Here is a 27,338-nt window from a genome sequence, read left to right as displayed (position 1 = left end):
CGCGTTCATCTGCATGCTCCAGGCAAGCTCTGTGCAAAATTAAAAAAAATCCTACGGCCCGGAAAGGTTTCAAATGTTCGCCTGTACGATAGGCCTTGTGGCCAGCCTATACGCGCGTGAAGAGCTCTATGACGTCATAGCCGGTGACCTGCAGTTAAGTTCATTTCGCTGGGAAACTTGAAAACTGTTGGAATTTTAACTTATACCGCGTTCATCTACCTGCTCCAGGCAAGCTCTATGCAAAATTAAAAAAAATCCTACGGCCCGGAAAGATTTCAAATGTTCGCCTGTACGATAGGCCTTGTGGCCAGCCTATACGCGCGTGAAGAGCTCTATGACGTCATAGCCGGTGACCTGCAGTTAAGTTCATTTCGCTGGGAAACTTGAAAACTGTTGGGATTTTAACTTATACCGCGTTCATCTGCATGCTCCAGGCAAGCTCTGTCCAAATTTAAAAAAAATCCTACGGCCCGGAAAGGTTTCAAATGTTCGCCTGTACGATAGGCCTTGTGGCCAGCCTATACGCGCTTAAAGGGCTCTATGCCGTAACAGCCGCTGACCTGCACTTATGTTCATTTCACTTGGAAACTTGAAAACTGAAATATGGAAGTTACGTTCTTCTGGTTCAAAATCCACTAATATGCACCTTTTGTTGAAAAAACTGGTATTTTCTGACGTTTCGCCTGCACGCACGACTAGGATTCTTCAGAGAATAAGACAATCACAGTAGAGATTGCGAACCAAAGGGCAAAGAAATTCAGCAACGAAAAAGTACAAAAGGCCGCAACAGCTAAAACACAGCGGGACATATATGAATGGACAATATCGATCACGGGTCAAAAGGCCAAACATAGGAAACAAAATGTCATGAATGGTTACGGGCGAAATTGCGGAACACGGGCGAGAGTATTTTTTCATCACTGCGAATTACCACATTAGGCAGCGAATTAAAAAATAATTTTCCACAACCAACCGTTTTGCCAAAATTGTTTCTTGTTTAAATACTTTAGCTTCCTTCCAATGGATACGGTGGTCGGTGTCAAGCATGTGAGCACATAGAGCAGATTTGTTGGGTTCCATATTGCGTATGGCTGCCTTGTGTTCTTTAATACGGGACGTTGAATTGCGCTTAGTCTGGCCAATATACACAGTGTTACAATCAAGGCAAGGTATTAAGTAAACTTCACCGGTCATTTGAAGCATGGAAATATGGTCTTTGGGTTTGGGAAACATGTTTTCTAAAGTGCACACCGGTTTCATAACAACTTTTACTCCAGTGGCGTTGAGTATTCTAGATATCCGCTCAGAAACTCCCTGTACATATGGTATGGAAGTTAAGTTCATTTCGCTGGGAAACTTGAAAACTGTTGGGATTTTAACTTATACCGCGTTCATCTGCATGCTCCAGGCAAGCTCTGTGCAAAATTTAAAAAAATCCTACGGCCCGGAAAGGTTTCAAATGTTCGCCTATATCAAGCGACTTCTCCACTTGATGCTTTGTGTAAGTTCGCATCCAAATTCACAAGTATTGCTGCCTCAGTATATACAGTTTGTGAAAACAAAATAGTGTGAATTGATCACGGAGGTGTGCCAAAGTTACATTGATGTTTTTTGATGGTAATTATGCTCTAATTTGTGCATATACTTGTGTTTTGTTTTTGGTAAATCCATTGAAGTTGTGTTCAGTCATGCGTGAAAAATATTTCGTTGATATAAAAAAAAATTTCGCCGAAATGACAGCAGTAGGTAATGTTATAGAAGATGCAAAATTGTTCGTTTTGGACTGGTTTATTTTTGTTTCAGTTTGTATGTTTTTCATGGGTTGTTTAATTACAATAACCATGCAAATGTTACCTAAATGCAACTGTGAATACCATGATTCATTTGCAGTAGCATTTTGCCTTAAAAAACACAGACACCTTCTACCTTGTTTTTATAAAATTTACACGTTTTGTTTAAAAAAATTATTGTTATTTCACAAAGTTTTCGTTTTATTAAGTTCCTAATTAGTGTAACTTTTTTGATGAAACACTAGAAGGAAATGCTGACAGGAAGACGGCCTTTCCTTTCCTCTCTGGACAATTTTATTTGTACATGTTGCAAAAGACCATTTCATGGAAACAGGAAATGGATGGCCAAAAGGTAGTATGTTTTGGCAAATAAGCATGTGTCTTTTCATAAAAGTGTGACATTACTGCTGAAAAGATTCAGGGCAAATTTATCAACATATCAAATATGCAAAAAATGCATGTATTTGTAACAAATGTATGTATGTTATACAGACATAGAAGGCCCAAGGCAAAAAATGTTTTTGCTCCTGTTGAGCCAGTTACTGCTGTGAGAAGACATGAACGCTTTTCGATGCGCTACACAGACCGATATGGTGTCAGATCAGATAAATTTGTGCCTGCACACACTCTACCCCCACCAAGATGGTCTTGGGATTATGACCTGACGAAGGAAAATGCTGCCTTTTTACATAATGTTGCCATGCAAGACTCAAAAACTCTTCAAGAAGCATCACTGAGTTACCCATTGAATGATGATCAATGGCCTATCCAGGAATGGCACAGAGGTATTAAGCCTATATGTTTTTCATGGTGGTTGTTACATTTCATTTGCAACTAAATGTGACAATCTGTCTTAATTGTTGATCAGGTTCACAACGGTGTGGTGCAGTCGGCATTAAACTGGGTGTTCACCCAATTTGGTTCAAAGATGGAAGTTACGCCAATTCAACTCTAATACAGGTTTTTAAAAAAACTATTGTGTTTTTTTTTAAAAAACTTAGCTTATGCTTGTAACAATTACTATATAGATACTAAAAGTGGAAAAAAATTTCAAAGATATGATTAAGTACGATACAAACCATTTATATTTTTTAGATTGTGGATTGCAATGTCATTAAATACTTTTCCAAAGAAGAATACAACTGTAGGGATGCCGCAGTTCTTGTTGGAGGAAAAAATGCTAGCCCCTTTTATGTGTGTATCCTTATTATTACTAAATTCAATGTACAATATATTTTTTCACAAAAAATGCAATTATTGGATGGAAAAGTAAATAAGTGTCTTACAATGTGAAAAAAACATAATTGAAACGTCCTGATGGCATTTTGTTACCTCAGTATGTTTTGTCTCATAACACTGTTCTTAAATTTAGAAAAATGAAAAGTACGCGGAGTTTTGTCTTGAAGCTGGCTTGCCAATGAAAGCAAAATGTTTTCGGTTCCTTATAACAGAAAATGCTGCTCTTAAACCTGGCACTCCTCTGAATGCAATGCATTTTAGGGTTGGTCAGTATGTGGATTGTTTAGCAAAAAGGTAAATGTTACAAAATACAAATGTCATTGTTAGTCAAACTTTGTATATACATCACTTGCAATTGATATCCGTATTACAAACTGATGCAATGTAGGCTAGAACTTCATTGATACACAATGTTTTTTATAACTAAGTTCCCAAGTGAATTAACTTGTATTCTGGGTCAGGGTGTGGTGACCTTTCTGTTGGTTAGCATTTTTTTTAATTACTGGGAAACGAAATTATGTTTGCCGTTAGAATCTTGAGCAACATTTTTAGACCTTGAAGTGTTGTAAAACTACTTGTAAAAGACTTAATAGGGTTTTAATGAAAATAAGATGAACGACCTTCAGTTGGAAAATTAAGGCATTTTTCTGCAGTAAATTCAGATATTATATTACCCTGTTTCTTAAAATGTCACATATCTAAAGGTTTTTTTTTGCACACAGTATCGGCTATGGATTTCAAGGTGTTGTGCAGCGATGGCACATGGGAGGAGGGCATCCTAATGCAAAACGTAATCTAAGGAGGGTTGGCTCCATTAACAGTGGGACTGCACAGGTTACAAAAGGAAAAAAAATGCCTGGCCAACTTGGTGGAACTTATGAAAACACTCGTGGCTTAAAGGTATTGAAATAACTTTCTACTTGCTGACTTCCGGCATTTAAATGTATTGGTTTCTAGGTTCTGCGCATCAATACCAGATACAATGTGATATATGTTAAAGGAAGGATTCCTGGGCACATTAATCAATTCGTGAAAATAAGTGACACTTCTGTTTGCCGGTTAAAACCGAACACAAAAGAAGAAGCAGAAAGGCTAATCGGTAACTTTACCTCTAATTCCAACACAGAAAAAAAAACTAGCAGCTACTTTTCGACAATATATTTTTACATATATCTCATTTTCGTGTGCAAATCTCAACACCAATGCGTAAATTTGTTTTAATTCGGGTTAAACTTATTGATTTTGTTTTTCAGTGTTAATATTCGGATTCGGCCGAATATTCAAATAACCCAACTATTTTGCCCATCCTAAATTATTACCGGCAAATGTAAAAACTGTATAAACATTTTTAGCTCAAAAACACTTGGTTGGCCTGCTTTGAAAACACTATTTCAACAAAAATTTGGTTGGCTATTGAGAAATATAAATAAATACGTTCTGTTGGAATTAAAACTACATCTAAAATATATTTTCAGGTCCGTTTCCTAGGTATATTCCAGAAGACAACAATACAGAACTTCCTGAAAATATTTACGACGAATTTGTTCATCCGCTAAACCATCCTTCTATCATTCTACCAGAGACGGAAAAAAGCAAAAAGACGACTTGAACGCCACTCTTACGAAAAACAAATCGTTTTCAAAAGTTCTTTGCCAGAGTGTCATCTAGAGAAAGGTGGCTTGTCAAAATAATGTACGTCGTTGGCGTCCAAATCCTCGCAAACAATAAAAAAACGTTGCTTAGTGGTTGTTGTAATGACGTCCATGACCATGCACCTACATTAGGCCGTAAGCACCTGAGATGTGTAATTTTGAAAAAAATAGATTTTAATTTTTCGCCAGGAATTGGATAGTTTGCTACATTTTTAACATAATTAGTGGGCCCGCATGGCTGTCGAGATTGGTATACAAGAACAAAGGCGTCTATTGCTTTCTCAGCAATAGTCATCCGACCGCGCAAGGGATCGCAGGCCTAATTTTATGGCTCTTAAAGATTCAATGTCACATGAAGTACAACATTTGGTTGAATTATTTCATAAAGTTTGTCTCTACTGAGAGATTTTCAGTCTTTCTTTGAGAATACAACAAAATATTACTTTCAAAAGTAAAATGCATTTTACCAATGTATTAAACCGTTTCATTAGCACTTTTGGATATCTCAATCGTCGTTTTTTATTTTGACATGCCTTCGTTTCTGATGGCTGTTTTCTGAAGGTATTGGAAAGAAATAGCCTACGTAATTTTTGTGAATGTTTATTAAATCAGAAGAAAGCCTGAAGAAAGTTTTACGTTTAGTGACAATTATTTTGTCAATCACCTATAGGTCTATATGTAGCCGTGTGCTACAAAGTAACCTAAACTAATTATGTAAGTAAATTTATAAGTTATTTCCAAACTACCGCGTTTCGACTACCAGAACATAATCAGGCAACGCAACTAATTGATTGCCAGTCAAACAAACGAAATTATTACGAACTGGTTCTTTCATTGAGTAGTAGTGTATATGATTTTCGAGTAGGTGGTTTTATTGTGAAAATAGAAGTTGGACGACGAAAGTCTACTTTTGTGATAGCATCAAATTAAACAGTATATCATAGCCTACAATATAGGTCTAATTGTATTTAGGTAATCAGAGTCAATCGACGAGCAGCCATTGTGCGTCTTGCGTTCTGTCTAAATCGCGTTGGTGTAAAAACAGATTTCCTCATCAGCCCAGGTGACGACTCTCTTGTCGGGGTGCTTGTTCTGTTGTCTGCTCGTCATAAATAAAAGGAAAATTAGCAACAATTCTCTTTCACCTATCGGGCAATACGCCACCTTTTTGGTTCTTCTTGACAAAAACTTTCTTCTCTTCGACAGTACGATGAAAAACGTATTCCGGGTAGAGTTTGTTGACACACAACAGCAGTGGGAAATAATGGTCTTTTGGGGGATGACGTGCTATCTTGTTTGATTTATCATGCTGCTGGAGAAAAACAATTCGTCGTATGGGTACAATCGTCGAAACGTGAGAATTCGCACCCTTTTGACTATTTTCTTTTGTCGCAAAATTTTAAAACCCATTGGTAAATTTTTATTTTGCTTCCTACTATTACTGATCACATATTCTCATACATTTCCAATATCGGCTGCATATAATTTCAGGTCTATGTGGCATGGGGGCTCCGAAGGTTCATCAAACCTTCTTGAGAGAGAAGTTCTTTTTCAGTGTTTGCTTAGCTTGTCGCAAGTATCCCATACAGTAAAATTATTGGAATGACAAGTATTCAAAAGTGTCGATATTTTTGGAATATTATAAAACATTACACGAACCACGATTTAAACAAAACTGTCAAATACAACATAATGACTGTACATGCCAGTTTTGACATTTCAGTCACAGGAGTTGCCAACTACATTGATTCAGGATAGAGACATAAACTTTACGTATGGTACCATAGAACAAGAGCGCAAACAAATCTCACCCTGCCAAGTCTTTCTCGCAAAGCTTGTAGTTTCTCTTCTTTGAGACCGCTTTCGCTTGCACTTGCTTCTCGCTTTTCGACCAGTATGTATGTTTCGTGTGGCTTCAGTAATGTCAAGCCACGCTCATCGTGTTTCACTTTGCTAATTCCAATCAATAAACCTAGTAAAATTGGAATGTGCAAATTACAATTATTGGTCTATCCAACCCCATTGTTTGTCTACGAACGAGCAAAACTTTGTTATTTCAATAAAATAAAACTGCTAGTAAATATACTGACCGGTTTCATCAGTAAGGTCAATGTCTTGGCTCAAACCAACTCTACACTTTCCTTTGATTTCTTTCAGCAAATTTATCACCATACAATCAGGATTGAATATCTCATGCTGGTCGTTCCCGAACCTGATTGTAACAAACATTGCTCGTTTGAACGATCGATCCCAATGAGCTACAACCCTAACGCTATATAACAGCAAAATGTTTTTTACCAAGGATGCTTGGCATCTGCCGTTTTCTTTCCGCTGGGCAGAGGCCACAATAGAGAATACTTGGAGGATATTGTTTGTTTTTACAGGCCGCATTCGACATCAACTTGATTCCATCGATGATACGCCTGCGCCGATGAAAATCGAAATGTTTTCTCTGTGGTTGTGAGCGAAGGCCGTTCATTGTAACGATTGTAGTGCACATAATTGTGGACGGTCGGCGTTTTGTGTTGTTTTTAAGGAAACGCTGTTTACTTACAAAAAATACGCTTTTTATTATACGCAGAACGGAGGTAATGGGTGAATACTAGCAGCCCACTTTAAACCAGTACTTTTTGTAATATGCCTTTTAGGTATTACCATCATCGATTCGGATTTCTAAATACAAAATTTGAATCCGACTTACGACCATGAAAGAATCACAGATTACCGGCAGTCGATCAAAACTTGAAATAACATGAACGTAGCGTATTCTATGGAAAAACGACGTCGCATACACGATAACTTCTGCTATTCAGTAGTTTTGAAAAACTGCATATATCGGTTTACTGGCTACCTGCGGCTCGATTCATCTATTTCGACACTGCGGGTATCTCTGTTCGTTGCAACATTTTTAATGGGACGATTCTTTCAAAATAAAAACTTCCAATTAAAACAAATCAAAAAGACTGGCACAATGTTGAAGAGAAGACAAAAAGTTCGTCGTAAAGCAGATGATGGCTGGTTTTCGGCAGTTCACATTTTGGCAACATGAACTCTTGTAACAATCAAATGGCATTTGTTTCGATTCCACAGGTACTTTATAGGGTTATGAAGTTTTGGATAGTGAATAGGCATTTTGAAGTTTCTTTTCCATACAGGCAAGTGTGGCACCGTGTTTTTTCTCGCTACAAACGAGGGCGCGACGTCGGACGTAAAACAAAAGGTATAAAAATATCAACTAGAAATGACTAACTTGAAGCAGTGTGGGATGACAACGTGTAGTTATTCTAAAAGAAAGTGAACGTTTTAGTGTTCCCAGGACAACAATAAACGACGGCAGCACGAAACCGAGAAGACATTGTTAGCTCAAACTCGCATTGAAAAGCAAAACACACTTAAAGCGCATGAAAATGAACACCATCATAACAATGTGAACCTGCCGCCGTCGCATTCGACACAAAGTGCATGCGATAAACTAAAAAATAGCGGCAATATTTTAAAGGACGTTGGGCTTCGAAATCCCACCAGAATCGCATGATTAAGATAATATTCCTGCACATGGGCCAATGGTGATGCAAATACGTGTCAGTGTAGCTTAAAAGTTTCATTTCTGCTTTTGCGTTCATTTAAAAGTCTCATTTTCCCATAAACAAGCATTACAAAATCACCAGTAGTATTAATTCAATGTCTTGATGTGACGCTAAATGGAAACTTTGCAATTAATGCATTACTTGTTTCGTTGGACACTTTCTCTACCTCCCTGCAAAGCAGCCACCTTTCATCTTTTCGCAGCAACTCACAGCCTTTCCTGGTATTGTGACGTCACAAGACATCGTCCGCCGTTGCGGCATGGCGGGTAGCGGGTTCGGTGCTTTCCCGTTCGGCGAGGTCTTGTTTTGGGTCGAAGTTCCAATCTAGTGACGCGAGAACGTTTGTATCCTCGTGGAGTTCTTTGACAAACGAATCAAACCTGAAATAAATAACACACAGTATTTCTTTCTGTGCCATAAGGTGCATACTGTGGTTGTTCTTTTGACATAAAACAATTCCGCAACAACTACCTGCAAATCGAATAGGCGAGACAGCTCGTTCCTGCCTGTTATTTTGCAATATTGCAACTCGCATGTATTTTAAGCCCAAAGATTTTTTTATTTAATGAGTTCGGAGAAGGAATAAAGCCACGATGTATCAGTTCGATTTTTACAAACATAACCAACATCTTTTCATATTGTTTAGGAAACATGTTTGTAAACAAAGGCACCTACGGGTTCGCGAATCGTGGTATTTTGTTCCTCAAACCGAAAGAAGTTTTACGAACATGCGATATGTTATGTCAAGATGAGTGTTTGACGTCAAAAAACTAATAATGCAGCGATTTATGGCACAGGCCATATTTTCCGTTCAGAAACAGAACGCACTGATAGGGATGGGCAATATAGAATAACACACTATTATAGAACATTCTAGAATAGTTAAATCGAATCCAGAATAGCGAATCCTCCTATTCTGTTTTTGTTTTAGCTTGTGCACTGAAGCACAATAAACATAAAAGATTTTTTACATGACTCCAACAACAAAGCACAATCAAAGAATAAATTTATTGCACTGTAATATATTTAGGTTCTCTACGTGCTTGCCTGCCAAGCGACAACGTAATTTTGTGGCTGTCAAACCTGCACGTCACAACCGTAGCAAAAGATTGACGAAAAAAGATACGAACCGTATTTACTCGATTGTAAGCAGCGGCTTATAAAGTTGTTTAACCTACCGTTTGTAATGCTTACAATCGACCAGAGGGATGTTAGTTGACAAAAAAAAATCGCCAGTTAACAAATTTTGAACGAGGGTTACTCGGCCACTTTACGAGGTAGCGACTTACTTTTTTCGCACAAAAATATATCATAAGCCAACGATAAAAAAAATATATTGTCATAACCATGAGTAAACACCGATTTTCGCTGAATTCCTTAAGGGCAGATATTCTTTGGCGTCCATACTATTTAAAAATATTAAAGTTTTCCGCGAGAAAAAAAAACGCGAACCTTCTCAAATTTACAATCGAGGGCGGCTTGCAATATTTGCAATTAATGTCACCCTGATATTTTGTCTGCGGTTCTGAGTTTCAATGAAATCCACCTTTAACTTGCACTGCCGTACCAATACGTTTTATCAAACACAGTTATCAATGTACCTGACAATTTTACATGACAGATTTGTTGACAAATATCGTAGGGCACCAAAGTTTGCCTTTAACATTTACGTGCGGATTGCATTCGAGGGCGGCTTATATTAATTTTTAACCCCGTCGCATGCGCAAATACGGAAGTTACCGTACATAGAAGGTAAATAATGAAACCTTTTATTCGATTTGAAGACAATTTGGATTCGGATAGTTTAAGATTCGAATCATTGGTATTCGCTATTCTGAATTGCCCATCCCTACTCACTGATCAATATGATGGTTCATATCATCCTCCACCCTTTCAGGACTGAATTGAGTCAAACAGTTGTTCAGTTGTACAATATCTCCCTGCGATAAAAACAAAAATCAGAATATTAACTACAAGGTACGGTTTCCTGGCTAATGATTGGTCATGAATGAGGCAACATCCCCATGAATAAGTTGACAAAATAAGACGATATTTCTATGTAAAAGCAAACAAATACGAGCTTTAGAAGATAGCTTGCATGTCTGACTCGAACATAATTAAATTCACATTTGGATGCTTATATATATACCATACCCTCATAAAGGCAATGAGGCTCCACAATTTTGTTTGCTTGGCCTGTTGCATTTTTTGCATTTCGTTTGTGTAATGCTGTATGGTCATCGCCACTTTGTAGCAGCCTGGTGCCAAGTGACAGAAACGTTCATGAGTTTTCAGGAGGGAGCTATGAAAGAAATTAGGTTGATTTGTTTTAGTCCACATTGTAACATTTAATTTATTTCCAAATTCCAACACATCATTTTAAAGTGTTTTTTTTTAAATGTTGTGCAAGTAGCTAAACGTAACTTTGACCTACCACGTCGTTTTCACCGTTTCTGTGTCCACTTCTTTTAACTGCTTGACTGTGGGATAAACAAAATTGAGGATATGTTCCTTGAGTTTATCCACCATACCTATATTTGCAAAAAAAAAAAACATGCACTATTTGCAATTTTGGGTGCACAGTATTCATCATTTTCTTTAACAATTAAATTTGCTTGAGTAAAATTTCAATAAACTTCTCCAAGCATTGCAGAACAGACTTTGGTTTCACCACTACACATGGGAATATTGGCCAATTGGTAAACACAATTTTTTTTAATAGGCCAGTTCTTGCTCCCAGTGCACAATGTTTAATAAAGGCAAATATATCCAACAGCGCTAAATAAGCAAACCAATGTCAAAGGGAGTTTACTTCCTGCCTGCATCAGTAAGTTTTAAGCCTTGGTTATGACAGTTGTATGTAGATATACACTAATTGCTTATAAATACTTCATGATTTACCACTTCCAGTGATGCAATTTGGTTGGGAGTTGTTTGGTCTGTGCTCATGGGCAGTGGCTTCCCTTATTTGCTTTTTAAGCACTTCATGTTTCTTGTAAGCTTCTACCAATCTGCACAAGGCAAAAACATGAATAATTAAACTTTTGGCTTCAGAGTGGGAATGATATTGCAACAAATGCTTTGAGGGCATGCATAAAAAACCAGTATCCCAAGCAAAAATCACTGTCAGCGAATCTCCAGCTATTTGGCAGTTGAACTTGTTGTCTTTCCCAACAACAATCACCTTTCTTTCAGCATTTGTTGTCTCTGCTTTAAAAGTTCTGTCCAAATGTCCTTGTGACTGAATGCTGGGTCTTCATGACTTTGTTGCATGATCTTTTCAAACTCTCGTTTCACAGATTCTTCCCAAGTTGCAACATTTTCGCGGTCATTCATCAACTGAGTGTACAGCTCATCCGTGTTAACTGCAAGTAGTAATGAAGAAGATATATATATTAAACATAAACAGAAGTTGCATGCCGCATATGAAAAATTCTTGCCTTTGTCGTAACTTTACTAACATTTGTTAAACTGGGTGGGTAATATTATTTTTATGTACATCAGTGCTTTTCAACTGTTTTGGCCTAAGGCACCCAACAAAAACACAAAGATTTCTGAATCAAAGATCGAAATATTATCATAATTTATATGAAATATTTCCTTAGAGAATACATGGAAAAAACTAGAGACACCCTTGAAAGTTACAAATGGCAGCTTGGTTTTGACTGGTATATATATTTATTTACAATAACAAGCAACTTACTTGCACCAGTATTGTCATCATCTGGCTCCCTGCATGCCTCAATATCTTGGGCAATTCCAGTGTTGAACATTGTCACACAGCCAAGAAAATAGAAGTACTTTTTGTTGATGTCTACAAAAAAACAACCATGTACATAGAGCACTACAAAAAATGAGTTTGCCAACCTGACATAGACGTGTGAAAACTATTTCTGTATCGAAACATACTGAACAGCACAGAGAAACAGGCTTCCACACTTTGTAAACACATTTTGATTAACTTTGCAACGCAGTTTGTTCCCAGGCTCAGGACTCGTTTCATGTGTTTTGGATTAAACTAAAAAAACAAAAAAAATTTACATACTAGGCTGGTTACAATTTGCTGTGACTGTGACAGGAATGATACAGATTTGATTAGGCGGTTAAAGTGATTAATCATGTGAGTTGAGGGAAATATCTAATGTTACAAAATATGGGCAGTATGCAAAGAATTGGAAATTTCATGTTGATTTGTGTAAAACAAGGTAACATGCAAATATGTATGTTGGATAAAATATATCAGAAAATACCTGAGATTTTGCAAGAAAACTGGAAACATCATCCGGTATTTGTGTGTTCTGGTCAATAGGTTTTGATTGAAGCTGATATGAAGAAAGATAGAGCATTCTCTCCTGTTTCTACACAGTTGTAAACACAAAAATTAATAAATACCAACAAAAAATATTTTTAAGTTTGTAAAATAAAAAAATAAAGCAGTAAATATTACCATACAACATTGCAAACAAAAACAATGAAAATAAACAGAAAATGATTGCAGTTAGAAAAATTTCTACAAAATTTCAAAATCATACCATCATGTCAAATTTGGTTGTAACAGATAAAATATGCAAAACAAAACTAAATGACACAAATATTTAATACATTTGTTAGTGAGTTGAGTAAAACAAAATGCATTAGTCTTACTGTGTCAAACTGATTGAGAACTTTGAGGGTGGGATGAAGAGCTTCACCAGATTTAAAAAGCAAAATTTGATCAGATACTGGAAATCTTAGGTTATCTTCAAGATTTTTCTTGAATAACGCAACATTGGTATCAGCATTGATTTGAACAGGAACTGTGCTACGTGTTCCAACGTCAAACACTTCAACCACCTGTAACACAATGTAATGTTACTACAAGCAAACCAGCCAACAAGTAAAATGGTAGCTTGTAGGTCTATCCAATCCAAAAAAGCCAATAAACAAGGGAAATAAAAAAAAATTTCAGGGTTAAACTATTTGAAAAGCTATTTAGTATAGTATAGTATTGGGCCTGGTATATGAAATAACAACCAACAGACACCAGCACAATCTTGTACAATTATATTGCTACCACAACTAAAATAAAATAATTTTTAAATAGCCTACCCTGTCACTTAAGATTTCCTTAAGCTGAGAATACCAATTCTCTTGACCCTTAAGATTTCCTCTTCTGTTGGGGTCCAACAGGAGCATACACTTTAACCAGTCCTTGATTCGCGACTCAAAGATTGAGTTAAGGTTGTGAGGTTGAGGAATTTCAGTGGAGTACTGTGGATCAGCACCTAAAGACATTGCATACATGTTAAACATTGGACACCAACACAATCATATAATATCAGTAAAACACAGCGAAAAGTTTATCTCCAGCTGCAACAGATTAAACTTTTTTTGTAATCGACAAACCTATGACGTTATGAAAATGGTCAAGGGTACATGCATGGAAAATATGCCACATCACTAAATGTCATACAGGAGCAGCTAATATGCAGACCTGATAATTTATATGGATCATGCTCTTTCTCTGTATTGCTGTAAGAAACTCAGGAGTTGAAATTATTTTTTTTATATTTACCCAATCACACATTTAAAAATTAGATTTAGCAGGAATTTTTAAAGTATATAATTCATACTGTTTAAGATGTATGACACAATCATAATGGTGTAATTTAATTTTGTCAGCTTGTAGTTTTTTGCACTTTACTGAAGTGATTGCAAAGCTGACTAACAAAATCAATGTGAATTATTTACAGAAAATACCCACTTTGTATGATCCTTAATTTACACAAGAAAATACAAATAACTTGATGATGGTTTTGGTTTGACATGTCTTGAAAATAATGCAAAATTTTTTGCTGTAACTATTGGAACTTACCATCATTGTTAATGGTACAAATGTGAGAATCTCTCTTCCTTTCTCTAAGGTTAGATAAAAACTGCATAGTTTCCAGATGTGGGTAAAAGGGCCTACGCCCAGTGATACACTCAAATACAACCAAACCAAAGCTCCAGAAGTCAACGGTGGCAGTGTAGCTAAGTGGCTGAACTCGAAAAAATTCAGGAGCCTAAAGTAAAAATCAATGATTGAAAAACTAGGAGACAGCATGGTTTTAATTCAAATGTAGCAAAGTGATATCAGACAAACAAACAATTTTAAAGACACAAGCGTTTTTATTAAACTTTTGTCATTCAAAATGTAAAATTCAAATAAGAACACAAGAAGGATTTACACTGTATTAAGATGGAGTCTTTAAATACCAGCCAAAATTGCAAAACTCACAAGGTAATGAGGTGTTCCCACAAAGCTCTTTGCCCATGTCTGTTCGCTCAAGTCTTTAGCATACCCTAGGTCGATAATTTTGTAAGCCATTGTAAAATTTGGCTTGGATTTTAGCACAATGTTTTCTGGTTTGAGATCTCTGCAGTAAAAAATCTTTGTTACAAATAGGAAAAGTACCAAAATTAACAGAACCACTGGTAATTTAATATAGGACAAAAATTACAACTTGTACATAAAAATCATTTAGTGACATATAAACTTGAAAAAAAAACGTTGTTGTGGCTTCTACTGAACATCATATTCACAACACATAAACACCAACACAAAGGAAAAATAAGGTTAATAAATGATCTGTTTTATTGCTCTGGAATCATAAATCCCAAACCAAACCTATCACATGAGATAAGAAAATACTCCAGTTGGGGGGGATATAATAAATTAGCACTTTTTGTAGCAATGTTTACTTATAATTTCTGATTTTCGATATTGGCATAAGGACACAAATTGGCCACATGTTTTCTTGCCAACCATTTTTTCTGTGACAACCCTGTGTTTAAATGCATCACCCTTGTCTTGAGATAGGTCACTTGTTACAGAAAAATCAAATGATTTTACAATTCTTTCTGATTTTGGGCCCCAAGTCGGTGGCAACCCTGGCAATACAACTACCCTGATTCTCACGCTTTTGACACCCACCTGTGGACAATACTGTTATCATGCAAATAGTTGATAGCAGATCCAATATCTCCCAGAACAGCCCGGACCTCTCGCTCATCCAGACCACAGCAATTTTCTGGTTGAACCAACATCTGCATACATATATCAACATTAATATTTATTGTGTATAAGCTGCAGACAGATGGCCACTGTTTCGACCTAAAAGGTCTCATCAGTGCATCTGGTGCGACTATAGTCACCACAAAATGGAAATCTTTGCTTGGCCGTTTGGTCAGCAAAGCCGTCTGATATCGTTTTTTTAGGTTATTGGCTCCACATTGCTTAATATTTATTCTTGGTAACAAATAAAATGTCACATGTTAACAGGGGTAGTAAACACTTTGTTGAAGTGAGCGGTTCAACTACTGGAATAAAATAAAAGTTAGTTAAGGGTTCAAATAAAAAAACATGTGTTTTTTGTTTTATTATAACAAATAGTTGCTCCTATCTAAACCAATGTATTTTCTGACAATCTTTACCTGTATCATTGTTGACGTGAAGTCAGAACCATGAATACAATTACCCTATTTCTAAATGAAATATTATAATAGATCCTACATTCCTAAAATATTTAAATTTGTGCCTTACAACCCTTGCAATGTAGGATATATACATCAATAAAGTGTCAAAGCCCACCCTTCGAAGGTCTCCTTTCTCACAGTATTCCATTCCAAGTGCAATAATGTTTGAACCAAAACTAGCTTTTACTTCACTTGGAACTTCATGAAACCGGACCAGACCATCATGATTCAAGCTTTGCATAATTTCTACCTGTTCAAATGAAAAATAATTGATGAAAAATCTTTTGTCAAAAACAACTGTTTATTCTGTAACTACCTCTTGCTCCCATCTGTGCAAGTGCTTGGCCTTTATTTGGCGACAAACTTTAATGGCAATTTTTTCATGTGTTTGTACATTTTCCCACAATGAGACTTGGCCAAAACCTCCACTGCCAAGCACATCCAGCTTTTTCCAAACCTGCTGGGTTGTTGCCATCAGCACTTTGTGGGTGATAGGCCCAAACTTCACAAGAATATATATTTTCTTGTCATTCTATTTGCTTATATGTTAAGGTTTGCCCAAACTGAGTGGTTTAAAGCTTCCAGGTAGAGCTGCAACAAACAAGCAAATTAACTCAGGGAAGAATTTAAGCATCAGACATGCCATTTTTTTATATATTTTAAATTCCATTTACGTAGTTTGAAAAGAGTATTGTGTGTTGACAATCCAAATCAAGTTACGTCCTTAGACATAGAGTAGTCAAATTTTTGCCAAGATATTTTCAGTTGACAAAAGTTTTGAGTTACTTTTACACAACGTAGGTTTATTCATTGTATGTTGTCTCTGTGGTAAAATTCAAAGTTAATAAATCAAAAATCTATTAAACCTTTCCTGTTTCTTGGCCTTATCGTTTCTTAACACATCCTAATTATCCCGTAAACCAAAAACGTGCTTGAGAAGGAACTTGTTTTTCAATGGGTTGCCTGCCAGTTTCACAAAATTTTTTCAATACCTCGTGAGAGCGTAGCTAAAACCAGACTGAATGAGCAGGAAAAGATGTCACGATTCAGGAAACTCTCCTTCGCAACTTATTCGGTTTAGATTTTCGATTTAAAATGCTTTGAAATACTGAAATTCGGTGATTGGGTATTTTTCTACCTTTAGTAATTTTGCTACTGTTCGTCGGCAAAATTGCTACACATGACCGCACAACATTTGCAAAATTTAAATATACTTGGAACCATAGAATGCTGTGTTGCAAGTTGGAACGGAGCAAACTTTACAGTTTCGAATTTTCATGATTTTCGAATCAGAATTTGAGACTCCACCAACAGCATTTCACTGCGTATTTTTTACATTATATTGGTAAGGATAATGGCGAACATAAACTAAACTGAATTGAAATGATAACTACAGTACAGAATCCTAATCCGTTTAAACTCGCTTGAATAAACCAGGCCATTTTTTTCTGGCGGTGTAGTTTTTTATACGACAAACGAAATTGTTGAAATACACAGGTACACTAGGGATGCATCGAATGTTCGGTATTTTTATTACATGCATCGCTGATGCGTAGGCCTATAGTTGGACATGCGTTAGAGTCATCACTGTTCAAACTGTACGAAAGCTTCATTACGGTGCCCAACAGATCAACAGATGACGGTGATTGTACATTACCACAAAGTCGAATCCTTTCCTTAGCTGTTTGGTCAATCAGTCACACCAGGCTGCACTAACGAGACCGTTTTCGTCGAAACAGTGACCATCTGTCTGCAGCTTAAAGACTGCAGACAGATGGAAAATTGACTATATTACAACCATGGCTACCGCACCGTGCTTGTTTCCAAGATTTGTGTTTATTTTTGCAATCCCCGTAGTTTTCTCACCCAAACGTGATCCCGTTTTCATTGTTGAATATCGGCCTAAAAAAATTAAAGAATTTGCCTCCATAAAAGGTAATTCACACCAAGCAATGTCCTTCAAAGTTAAGAAAAGTTTACAAAATAAATCCATTTCTTATCATTAAAATCCAGCGTGCTTAATTAATTTTTGGTCCTGACCGGTGGTAATCCTGATTATAGGGCATACTTCGGCCCTCAGGTAAAACGTGGCCCGCGGTGGAATATCATGTGGCCCGCGGCTGTGGTTTCAAAGTTTGTTTTGCGTTGTGAAAAATTTTGTAAAAAAATGCTGGCCCCACCAGATCAAAATTGGCTCTCATTAAAAAAATTTCGGCCATCCATGTTATAGAGTATATCTCTTAAAACGCAATTTCAGACGAGTTGTCTCAGTGAAACATTTATTTGACGGCGTCTTAACTGACGAATGTGGCGTTAGCCCAGAAAAGTATGGTCCCTTTTAAATATTTTGATAAAATCATAAGGCACGCTTTTGGTCAATATAATTCGCTGTTCAACATGCCTGGTCGTTTTTGGCGAGATGTGAAACTAAAAACTTGTACATTTTACTGTCATCGAAATGGGCTGGCTTTGCGACTGTTCACAGGTTATCATTGGAACCGTTTCAAATTCTTTACCATCTAAACAAGTATTTAAACTACTTCGCATAAATAAGTTTGCTAACTTCCAAATAAATTTTCACTACATTTTTAAATCAAGCATCAGAGCCAGCCATATAAATTTTTGCTAAAAACAAAAAATTGAGACATCATTTCTATAATACATTTAGAAAACACCATAATTATTCGACTAAAAGCTCAATTGCAAAATCATGTAAAACATATGGGCACAATCATCGGAGAAAAAAGCACCAACAATTACAATAATTGCACTATTGTCAAGAAATCAATGGTTGCAGAACTACTTTAATAGTCTGGTATAGGATATGAAACTTGAGATATCAAGTCCTTGTAGTTCACTGTTTTCTGGGTTTTGTTAATCTTTGCCTTTTGCAGCATTTGATCAACTGAACAAAAACACAGGATTAATGTATTAAAGGTCCAGGATAGACATAAAAATTTCACTGATTGATTTAATACAAACCTTCTTTTTGTGTCATGACTTCACCAGTTTTCATTAAAATGTGTTTTAAATACTGAAGTGGAATGGTACCAGTTTTGGATTCGTCTGTCATCTAAATTTTTTGCAAACAAAAAAAAGCATTAACAGTTTGTATTACATTATTTTCCAGAGGATTACCTTGAATGCCTCCAGAATTTCCAACCCAACGTTTTCAGTTGGTCCTTGCTTATGCATTATATCCAAGAATTGAGAAAAATCCATGTGATCATTTGGAGCTACAAACAAAATTAATAAAATGACTAAACAGCAATAAGATATTCCAGGATGTGTTAATATAAATACATTTTGATAAGGATTTTAAATGTTTTTGAATTTCTGCTTCAGTTGGACAAGTTCCAAGTGATCTCATTACAGTCACCAAGTCCCGACACACAATCCTTCCATTTTGTTTTTTGTCATGAAGGTTGAAGCACTCTCTGTACTCTGCATGGAAATTTCATGTTGACTGTTTGGCAAAAGTACGTTACATAAGGCATCCTAGATTTGTTTCAAACAGTTCGACTGGTACAAAAATATACGTCTATTTTTCAATGTTTTTGTCTATTTTTTTTACTGATAATTAAAATTTTTCTCTGAGTTACAGGTTTATGAAATGTGATTTGCACTATAGGCTACTTTTTCACTATCCTACAAAATAATTTTGTCTGTTGGATTATATTAGGCTAAATTGTTTAGAAGTAGATTTGTGAAAACTGCAAAAACCTATAATCCAGAAAACTCTACCAACTGTGGAATTTTGGCCCGAGTATAAACCTGTGACAAAACGTGCAAACACATTAACAAACCTGCGATTTGCTTTTCTGTCAAGTGACGTGCCTGTTTAAAAATACAAACACTTTAAACCAATTTATCCCATACATCAATTAACGTTTACTTCCAAACACATATGTACATGTTGTCACTTGCATATGTAGTAAAATCGTATCAAAATTCTTACTTACCATTCCCGCGATTATTGACAAGATATCCAAAACAAGAATCTATCAGATTTTACTTGTAAAGAAGAGTTGTGGATTGTGTGCAATGAACCATAACGTCCAACTACTGACATCATGGTGAAGCGATATTTTTATTTGTGAATCCGGCATAAGATTTATAAAACAGTCAACATCTCAGTTATGATTATGGAGCAAGCAAATGTTAATTTTAGCTAACTTAGCATTTCTACTATACTGCAACATTTTACTCCTTTCCTGCACAAACACAAGCGATTACGTCGGTTTGGTAAAAGATGTGCTCTCCTTGTGGTAGGCGCGATCCCTGGCTGATTTATGTCAATCATGTTGACTAATGTTCGATGCGCAAATAACAAAATGCAGCCCACATTTTTAAAATTTATGATATTTAAATGCCTTTTATAATTTTTTTCCAGACGCAGATTTAAACACTATAAAATCCCGGACATACCAGGAAAAATCCTGATCCGGTCAGGCTTATCCTACCTTCCCCTTTTGCCACCGACAAGAATCACATTCATATAAAGGCTTCTTTGTTGTTTAATTGGTGACCATCAGCAGATGACATATCATTGCTGCGGTCACTTTGTAGGTAGGCTACTGCCTTTTTACTTATATTTCCTACCATGCCTTGTACGAAGGAAAAATACGTCATCAAAACAATGCCTGGCAGCAAGTTCCATGTATATGCCTCAAAAAAGTTTGTCAGGGCCGCTCCTTTAGCACGTTTGACCGATTTAATCATACCGGGCCCAGCGCTTGAAAACACGGGCCTTGTTTGTTTATCCATTTAGTCCAGCGATTTATCTACAAATTTTTAAATATTATTGACATTTTTTCGCATCCTACGACAGGCTCTAGTATAGATATAGTACTACGTTAAACCAACGATATTCGACAAAATTTGTCTAGTTTTTTTTGCCAAGAGTTGCCTGTTTTTCATATGGGTCAACGGAAAGTTTGCAAAGCACGTGTACAAAGGATAAGTTTCCATCAGCTCATAATAATCAATGACAAAGTAAAACAGTTTACTTGAGAAACACACGACCACAAAATGGCATTTAAAAAAGATTATTTGATAAACTTTTCAGTGCGATGGAAAATCGGTGTACAGAACGTCTGTCGCTAACACTTCAATAAAAATAAAAGCAACATTTTAAATTGCTAAAAAATACTAAAACTATACATATTTAAAAACTGTTAGACGTTTTAGCGCTGTTAAAAGTTAATATTGCTATTACAATTGCTGACTAAATTTTGGGAATAAAAACTTTGTTTTGTTGTTCTATCTTTCAAAATATTTTTTTTTTAATAATTACTTTTTTAACACAAAAAAAACGCTACAACAGTACAGGATACGATTCACACATGAGAAAAGGGGAGCAAATTGATTCTATCTTTCAAAAAAACAAGCAACAAAAAACAATAAATAAACGAAGGCCATCTAGTGGTAAACCCATCCCAAATTTTTATGTTTCTGTTTGGTTTAGGCTTTTGCCGTTTATTCCTGAGAATAAGTTTTAGAAGTTGGTTTTTGTTACGTTTCTTATAATGTTCGCATTATAAGAACTTTGTGTATTTATTAAAACGCAATTAGCCAATAATGTTGTGTTGTGTTTAATTTGTCAACTAATTTTGTTTTAGTTATTTGTTGTAGGATATTACAACTTGACCTTGTATCAGAGTGGTTCCGTTCTCCAAAAATTATGACAGCTGTACTGTTTGTTATCAATACGCTACTGGAGACAGCTGTTTTGTGCTAATGTTTTATGTGCAGCTTATTTAATATGCATGCTTTGATGCTTATATAAATATATGTAGGCTATATAATTCAGTCTTGAAATAATTGTTATTTAACCTGTTTCATGGGAAAAAATATCTTGTAACCATTTTTAAGAATCAAGCAAACAGAGCTGAAAAGCAGTAATGAAATGTTTGATTTTATTCAGTTCAAATTATACAGGTAAAACTTGCACTGCACTTGAAAACGCTGTATTACATTTAAATAATAAAGATGCCAATCCAAATTCAAGAGATAAATGATGGGAATGATGCAGCAGAGTGTCCACTTTGCATGGAACCGCTTGAAGTGGATGATATTAATTTCTTTCCTTGTGTTTGTGGATACCAAGTGTGCAGATTTTGTTGGCATCGAATTCGGACAGATGAAAACGGATTGTGTCCTGCCTGCAGAACAGTATGTGTATTTGCCTAAAAAGGTTACCAAAATGTAAAAAAGTGTTGATTTGCAGTCATATCCTGAAAATCCTGCAGAATTCAAGCCTCTAACAGGTTCCGATTTGCAAAAAATTCGAAATGAGAAAAGACAGAAAGAGGTTCAACGCCGTCAAAAATTGACCGATAATCGTCGACATTTATCAGCCATCAGAGTTTTACAAAAAAATCTTGTCTTTGTCGTTGGTTTGTCACAGCGTTTATCTGATCCAGAGGTAATGTTCTACAAATAAGTGAGTAATTTTTGTACATACAAGATACAAGTCCAATGTGCCCAGAGTCCGACTTTTAGGCAGGGCAGTTGCACTTTGTAAACACCAGGCCCACTGTTTTGCATTCAATAATATTGCTCAGGTTTTTGTATGGTATGAACCACAGCTTGTATGTGCAAAAAAAGCCATAATAATTCAGAGCTACGGACAGGGTGTACAAGCACTGTTTCAACCGAAAGGTACCACAAAGTGGAAACTAGTGTGCCCGCTAGTTTAATAGCTAGCACACTGCCACTGTCAACAGCTGCCGTGATGAGACCTTACAGGTTAAAACAGTGCGTATACACCCTGCCTGCAGCTCTCAACCACAGCTTTTGGTGCAATTTTTGTGACATCACTATGTCAGGCGACATCACCCCTATAAAATTATATTAAATTATGTTGTTTTATGTTTCTAGCAATACTCATAATGCCTGTCGGATATTTTACATAAAAGTTGTTCTGTTACCATGTCTATTGAGCCTGTCTGTCAATACAAACCTTCATTTGACTTAATTATGTTTACTTTGGTGTCTCACTTAAGAATTTTTTTATGTTTGTAGGTGCTTAAAAGGCAGGAGTACTTTGGAAAGTATGGCAAAATCGTTAAAGTTGTAATTAACAACAACACAGCCTATGCAGGTTCTCAGGTACTTTTTACATCACACTGTTTAAGATGTTGAGCTAAAAAAAACCCTAATGAAAATCATCAAATCTAGGGTCCAAGCAGCAGTGCATATGTAACGTATTCCAAAATGGAAGAAGCGTTGGGTGCAATACAATCAGTTAACAATGTTCACATAGATGGGCGTACTTTAAAAGGTATACTCAAAATATTTAAAATAATGCTTAACATGTGTTTATATTTATGCACATATAAAATCAGGCAATCTATTGTAATCAAAACCTGTTTTCAGCCTCTTTAGGTACAACTAAGTACTGCAGTACGTATCTAAAAAATCAACAGTGCCATAAGAGTGATTGCATGTACCTACATGAACTAGCTGAAGAAGAGGCTAGTTTTACAAAAGAAGACATGCAGGTAAATCTTTGTACTAGTAAGGTTGAAGTTATTGCTTAGTTAACAAAACACAATGGTAATTTAAATTTAATATGGCAGCTATATATGTATTCTCAAAGGTGTTTATTGTGATACTTTATTGCTTTGTTTACCTCATACCCCGACCATCTGAAGCCATGCTATCTGACAAAAAACTTCCAGAAACAATATTTTTCCATGCATTTGCCTTGATTTTTTTGATTGATCAATGAGGATACCCTGCCAAACCGTGTTATGTGATGAAAAAAAAATCTAAAACGACTGTAGAATATGGTTCGCTTTATGGGAAAATACTTATGTTTAGGCTGGAAAACATCAAGAGGTTGAACAAAAACTGATCGAGCAAATGATGTCCAAAGAAGAGACTACAATCAGTGACGCCGCCATAGCGTATGATTTTTTTTGGATATAACTAGTTACTAACAATGTGAAATAACAAACAACAGATAACAAGTCTTTCCTGCCCATAAGACTGTTTGAAGATTCTGGTAATTATTCAAAAGTTTTATCTTTCACTATCATTGTTTCACAAAATTTTCAGAAATGGGTCCACGCCACCAACTATATCTGTGACTGAGCACAAAAGACAAAGGCACTGCAGTGGCTCCTCAAATAATTCGGACGAAAAGTTTACAACAGATAATCATAGCCAATCTGAGGAAGATGAAGAAACAAATGTTGGGAGTTTATCAGACTCATTGGACACAAGACACAATTTAGTTCCAACTGCAACGTATACAAACAGCATGTCAAAAAATCAACCCAAACTTTCCCCTTCTACTGATGGAGAGTTGTTGTCTTCAGAGTGTTCTTCAAATGCACCAACCCCGCCTCCGCAAGTGTCACAGCAAGAAATAGATAACAGGTAAATATTTTTTATTGTATGCTAAGTGTGTGTATGTCATGGCTATATGGCTGGTGTTTTGAAGGTACATTATAGTTTACTGATGCTATGTTTTATATGCACTGCTGCAATTTTAAACAATCCTCTTGATTGATTGATCATAAAACAATTTATTCTTATATACGATCATAGATTATTAAATAAATGGTTACTGATGCTGCCATAGGCATATTTTATTAAATTTTGGGTAAAACCAAAACAAACAACTTCTCATTTGCTTTTCAGAGGCCACGCTTATGATAGCTGTTCACACAACACATTACAAACTCACCCAATATCCATTCCACAGACAGGATTAGAAACATTAGGTATGTCTTATTTTGTTTTTCATGCTTCAAATTTAGGAAATGCGACATGCATAAATATGTGGTGTATTCAGAATTTACTTGTGGGCTTTAGGTATGGTGGTTATGGAAAGTCTTGTTTTTATTCACAATTAATGTTTTTACATGTGGGCTGTTGTATTAGCAATAATACCTCCAATTGCCTGGGGCTAGCATAATCCTATTGGTTCCTGTTTAACCAACTATTGTCAAACCATAAAAATATACGTGCATGTTATGTGTGCAAACAAGATTCTCAATATGATATGAAAGTTCAGACCAGGTGCGTATTTAGGTTTTCCAATAAGACCCAAAATTGTACTAAACATTCACAGGCAGAAAAATAGCCATTTGTGACAGTGTAAGAGAAATATGCACAATTTATTTGTAAAAATAAAGTCATCATCCCATGAAATCCACATTGTTATTAGGCAATTACAATATCTTTGACCATTTATTGATTGTTTGTGTTGAATGTAAAGTTTGTACTTTTCAACATCACTGAATGTGTAATTAAATTTAAATTCAGGCAACTCACAATTTGGAAAAACTACTGGTCCAAAACACGAAAGAACGCCCGATTCAATTGCAAATGGTTTGATAAATTTGAAAAATCTTTAAAAAAAAGTTGTATGGGCACATGTAAAATATATTGAAAAATCTTTTAAAAAAAGTTGTATGGGCACATGTAAAATATAGTGCTGGTGTTTTTAATATATATATATACAATATTTTAACTTTAAATAGTAGGGTATGCATGTTTTTACCAGGTTTTATATACAGTTATTCACATGTAAATGGTGTACCAGAATAATAAATATATTTTTAACATCAAATAACATTTTCATTTTGTTTGTTGCAGAGATTGCAAGATTTCATTTGGGGTCTCATGAAAATCACATACAGCAGCAAAATCAATTTTTGAGGTGATTATTCATAAATGTTGTGCTTCTTTAGCTTTGGTAACAGTATTTATTTCAGGTTGTCCGCAACGGATTGTCCAAAGTCAGCAGCATTTCAACTTCCAAGTAATTTACCAGAGTCCAACTGGCAAAACAAAGCCGCCAAACTCCCAGGTATGATCAGATTTTCAGTTGGATTAGTTCTGGCAACAGTATCTATGATAAAATATAGAAGTTTTTACAATAAATGTGAGTATATTACAAAAATGATTATTCATGTATGAGATGAACAAAATGTCATTGCCAGATGTCGTCCCAGTAAAAACTTCAAGTGATTGGGAAGCAGCGTTTGGTTTCAATTCTAACACGCACTTTCCAGAGGCAACAAAGACTGTCCCAGATGAAACTGGTGATGATGACCTGGGTTTTGATCCATGGGTTGAATGTAACAAGGGCTTGGCTGACCTTTTGGAAAAAGAATGTGCACAAGTGAGTTTTGGGGGGAGTGCATGCAAAACTTGATAACAGGAAAAAACATACATAACCATTTTTTGTGTACAGACAGAAACCCAATCTTCAAGATTTGCCCATAATGGTTATCCCAGTTCAACATTTTCAAATAGTCCAGTAAGTTGTCTGCGAAGTGGCATTTATACCATAACTTTGTATTTTTGCATTTGTTTTGTTTGCACAGTATGGCTTGCAACAACCCACCGTGAGCAGTGGATTTCTTCCTAATGCAGTTGGTTCATCTCTTCACATGCGTTCTCCACTTCAAAACCACCATCAGTTAGAACACCACTTTCAAGCGAATTCGAATGGCCTGAGCGAGTGGAAAAATGGATTAAGAGCACTTCTTCCAACAGTTAACATCAACTTTGCAATGGACAATCAGAGTGACTCGAATCCTGGCAATATTCGTGGCAACGCAATGTCACCTTTTAGCAGATTGCCACAAACTTCCCACACATCTCCAAGTGCTGGCCGAGGCGTAAGACCTGTAAATTCAATGGGTTATGGTCATTGGGGAATGGGAACATCAGGTCCCACGCAATCCAACTTTATGCCGGGATTCGTCAGACCTCCCATGTCGTATATCCCCCGAAATGTTGGCCATGTCGACGAAAGGTACAGCCCAGTGGCCCCACCGCCTGGACTTGCTACTTCATCCCACATGCACCAAACAGATCCAGCAATAATTTCAGCTGGTCAGAAACCACCAATCCACAGCATGAGTTCACATCAACAACAATCTATTTTGGACGAGACGCCACATTGGATGAAATCTTTGCAAACTCTTACAGACTTCGATACTCCACTTTCAACAACTCAAAGCAACAGTTTCCATGAACCACAAACTCAGTCATTTTCAACTAACGTTTCTTGGCCATACTCCAATCAAATTTTGCCTCCCTTTAGCACTGCAAATCAACCACCACCAGGGTTTGAAAGTAGGCTTCCCTACAATAATTCAGCCGACTTTGGTCTACGCCATGGTTTACTGGAAAATCAATCATAAAAATATGCATAAATTGGCCTTTTACATGGTTTTAAGTTTTGCTTAAATTGTGTAACAATATACAGTGTTCGTAAAAAAAGAATTTTATGTGATTGTTTGCTTGTAATCTATGAAAAGAAAGCTTTTGTTTTCTCCTTTTAGTGCTTTGGTGAATCTACAGAAACCCATTTACATAGATTTTGTTGCTGGGTTAAGTATAGCATGCAACATACCTGTGAAAAATCTATGGTATGCAAGCTGTACTCTATTCGTGGATATTTGTGGTACATATCAAAGACCACGCTTTGTGTATGGTTAAAGCAATAAAACTTACGCAATTCAAATTGCTTGTATCAGTTGGACCATAGGTCATCACATATGTATGGGCTATGGTTAGAGAAAAAGAAAATGTGCGACTGTTTA

At 36.1% G+C, this 27,338-nt stretch overlaps 5 protein-coding genes across 6 annotated transcripts; 2 read left to right on the top strand and 3 right to left on the bottom strand.

Annotated features, from left to right (window-relative positions):
- The first annotated feature begins 1,989 nt into the window (after positions 1-1,989).
- On the top strand, positions 1,990-4,742 carry LOC145911458 (large ribosomal subunit protein uL3m-like). Its single transcript, XM_082998793.1, has 8 exons — positions 1,990-2,142; positions 2,283-2,575; positions 2,659-2,750; positions 2,886-2,984; positions 3,163-3,323; positions 3,752-3,929; positions 3,987-4,128; positions 4,505-4,742. Exons 1-8 carry the CDS (start codon positions 2,042-2,044, stop codon positions 4,636-4,638), a joined length of 1,200 nt encoding a protein of 399 aa, XP_082854919.1. The 5' UTR covers positions 1,990-2,041; the 3' UTR covers positions 4,639-4,742.
- Positions 4,743-5,649: 907 nt separating this feature from the next.
- Positions 5,650-6,910, bottom strand: LOC145911964 (uncharacterized). Its single transcript, XM_082999392.1, has 4 exons — positions 6,772-6,910; positions 6,493-6,653; positions 5,846-5,990; positions 5,650-5,780 (listed from the first exon to the last, which is right to left on the bottom strand). Exons 1-4 carry the CDS (start codon positions 6,908-6,910, stop codon positions 5,650-5,652), a joined length of 576 nt encoding a protein of 191 aa, XP_082855518.1.
- A 658-nt stretch (positions 6,911-7,568) lies between these two features.
- On the bottom strand, positions 7,569-16,847 carry LOC145910494 (inhibitor of nuclear factor kappa-B kinase subunit beta-like). The gene is made up of 16 exons (XM_082997635.1): positions 16,082-16,847; positions 15,881-16,015; positions 15,224-15,336; positions 14,528-14,666; positions 14,123-14,312; positions 13,357-13,532; positions 12,913-13,101; positions 12,519-12,626; positions 12,136-12,286; positions 11,972-12,082; positions 11,453-11,633; positions 11,170-11,279; positions 10,703-10,799; positions 10,423-10,570; positions 10,126-10,208; positions 7,569-8,648 (listed from the first exon to the last, which is right to left on the bottom strand). The coding sequence occupies exons 1-16, from the start codon at positions 16,238-16,240 to the stop codon at positions 8,501-8,503; spliced, it is 2,238 nt and encodes a 745-aa protein (XP_082853761.1). The 5' UTR covers positions 16,241-16,847; the 3' UTR covers positions 7,569-8,500.
- A 1,213-nt stretch (positions 16,848-18,060) lies between these two features.
- On the bottom strand, positions 18,061-19,803 carry LOC145911622 (calmodulin-like protein 4). The gene is made up of 6 exons (XM_082999021.1): positions 19,728-19,803; positions 19,572-19,602; positions 19,069-19,209; positions 18,904-19,001; positions 18,748-18,838; positions 18,061-18,670 (listed from the first exon to the last, which is right to left on the bottom strand). The coding sequence occupies exons 1-6, from the start codon at positions 19,728-19,730 to the stop codon at positions 18,570-18,572; spliced, it is 465 nt and encodes a 154-aa protein (XP_082855147.1). The 5' UTR covers positions 19,731-19,803; the 3' UTR covers positions 18,061-18,569.
- Positions 19,804-21,628: 1,825 nt separating this feature from the next.
- Positions 21,629-27,212, top strand: LOC145910440 (CCR4-NOT transcription complex subunit 4-like). 2 transcript variants are annotated; one of them, XM_082997564.1, is made up of 14 exons: positions 21,630-21,939; positions 21,995-22,192; positions 22,792-22,878; positions 22,948-23,050; positions 23,146-23,270; positions 23,593-23,678; positions 23,830-24,153; positions 24,418-24,500; positions 25,045-25,110; positions 25,378-25,441; positions 25,497-25,591; positions 25,725-25,906; positions 25,979-26,044; positions 26,112-27,211. In XM_082997564.1, the coding sequence occupies exons 1-14, from the start codon at positions 21,757-21,759 to the stop codon at positions 26,934-26,936; spliced, it is 2,487 nt and encodes an 828-aa protein (XP_082853690.1). In that variant the 5' UTR covers positions 21,630-21,756; the 3' UTR covers positions 26,937-27,211. The 2 variants fall into 2 exon arrangements, with proteins under 2 accessions (XP_082853691.1, XP_082853690.1); XM_082997565.1 differs by lacking the exon at positions 25,045-25,110 and having other exon boundaries at positions 21,629-21,939; positions 26,112-27,212.
- The last annotated feature ends 126 nt before the right edge of the window (positions 27,213-27,338 follow it).

The sequence above is a fragment of the Ascidia mentula genome, chromosome 8 (assembly GCF_947561715.1).
Source record: "Ascidia mentula chromosome 8, kaAscMent1.1, whole genome shotgun sequence".
Taxonomy (NCBI): domain Eukaryota; kingdom Metazoa; phylum Chordata; class Ascidiacea; order Phlebobranchia; family Ascidiidae; genus Ascidia; species Ascidia mentula.
Note: the sequence above shows the minus strand (reverse complement) of the source record. Positions and strands in the feature narration are given on the sequence as shown.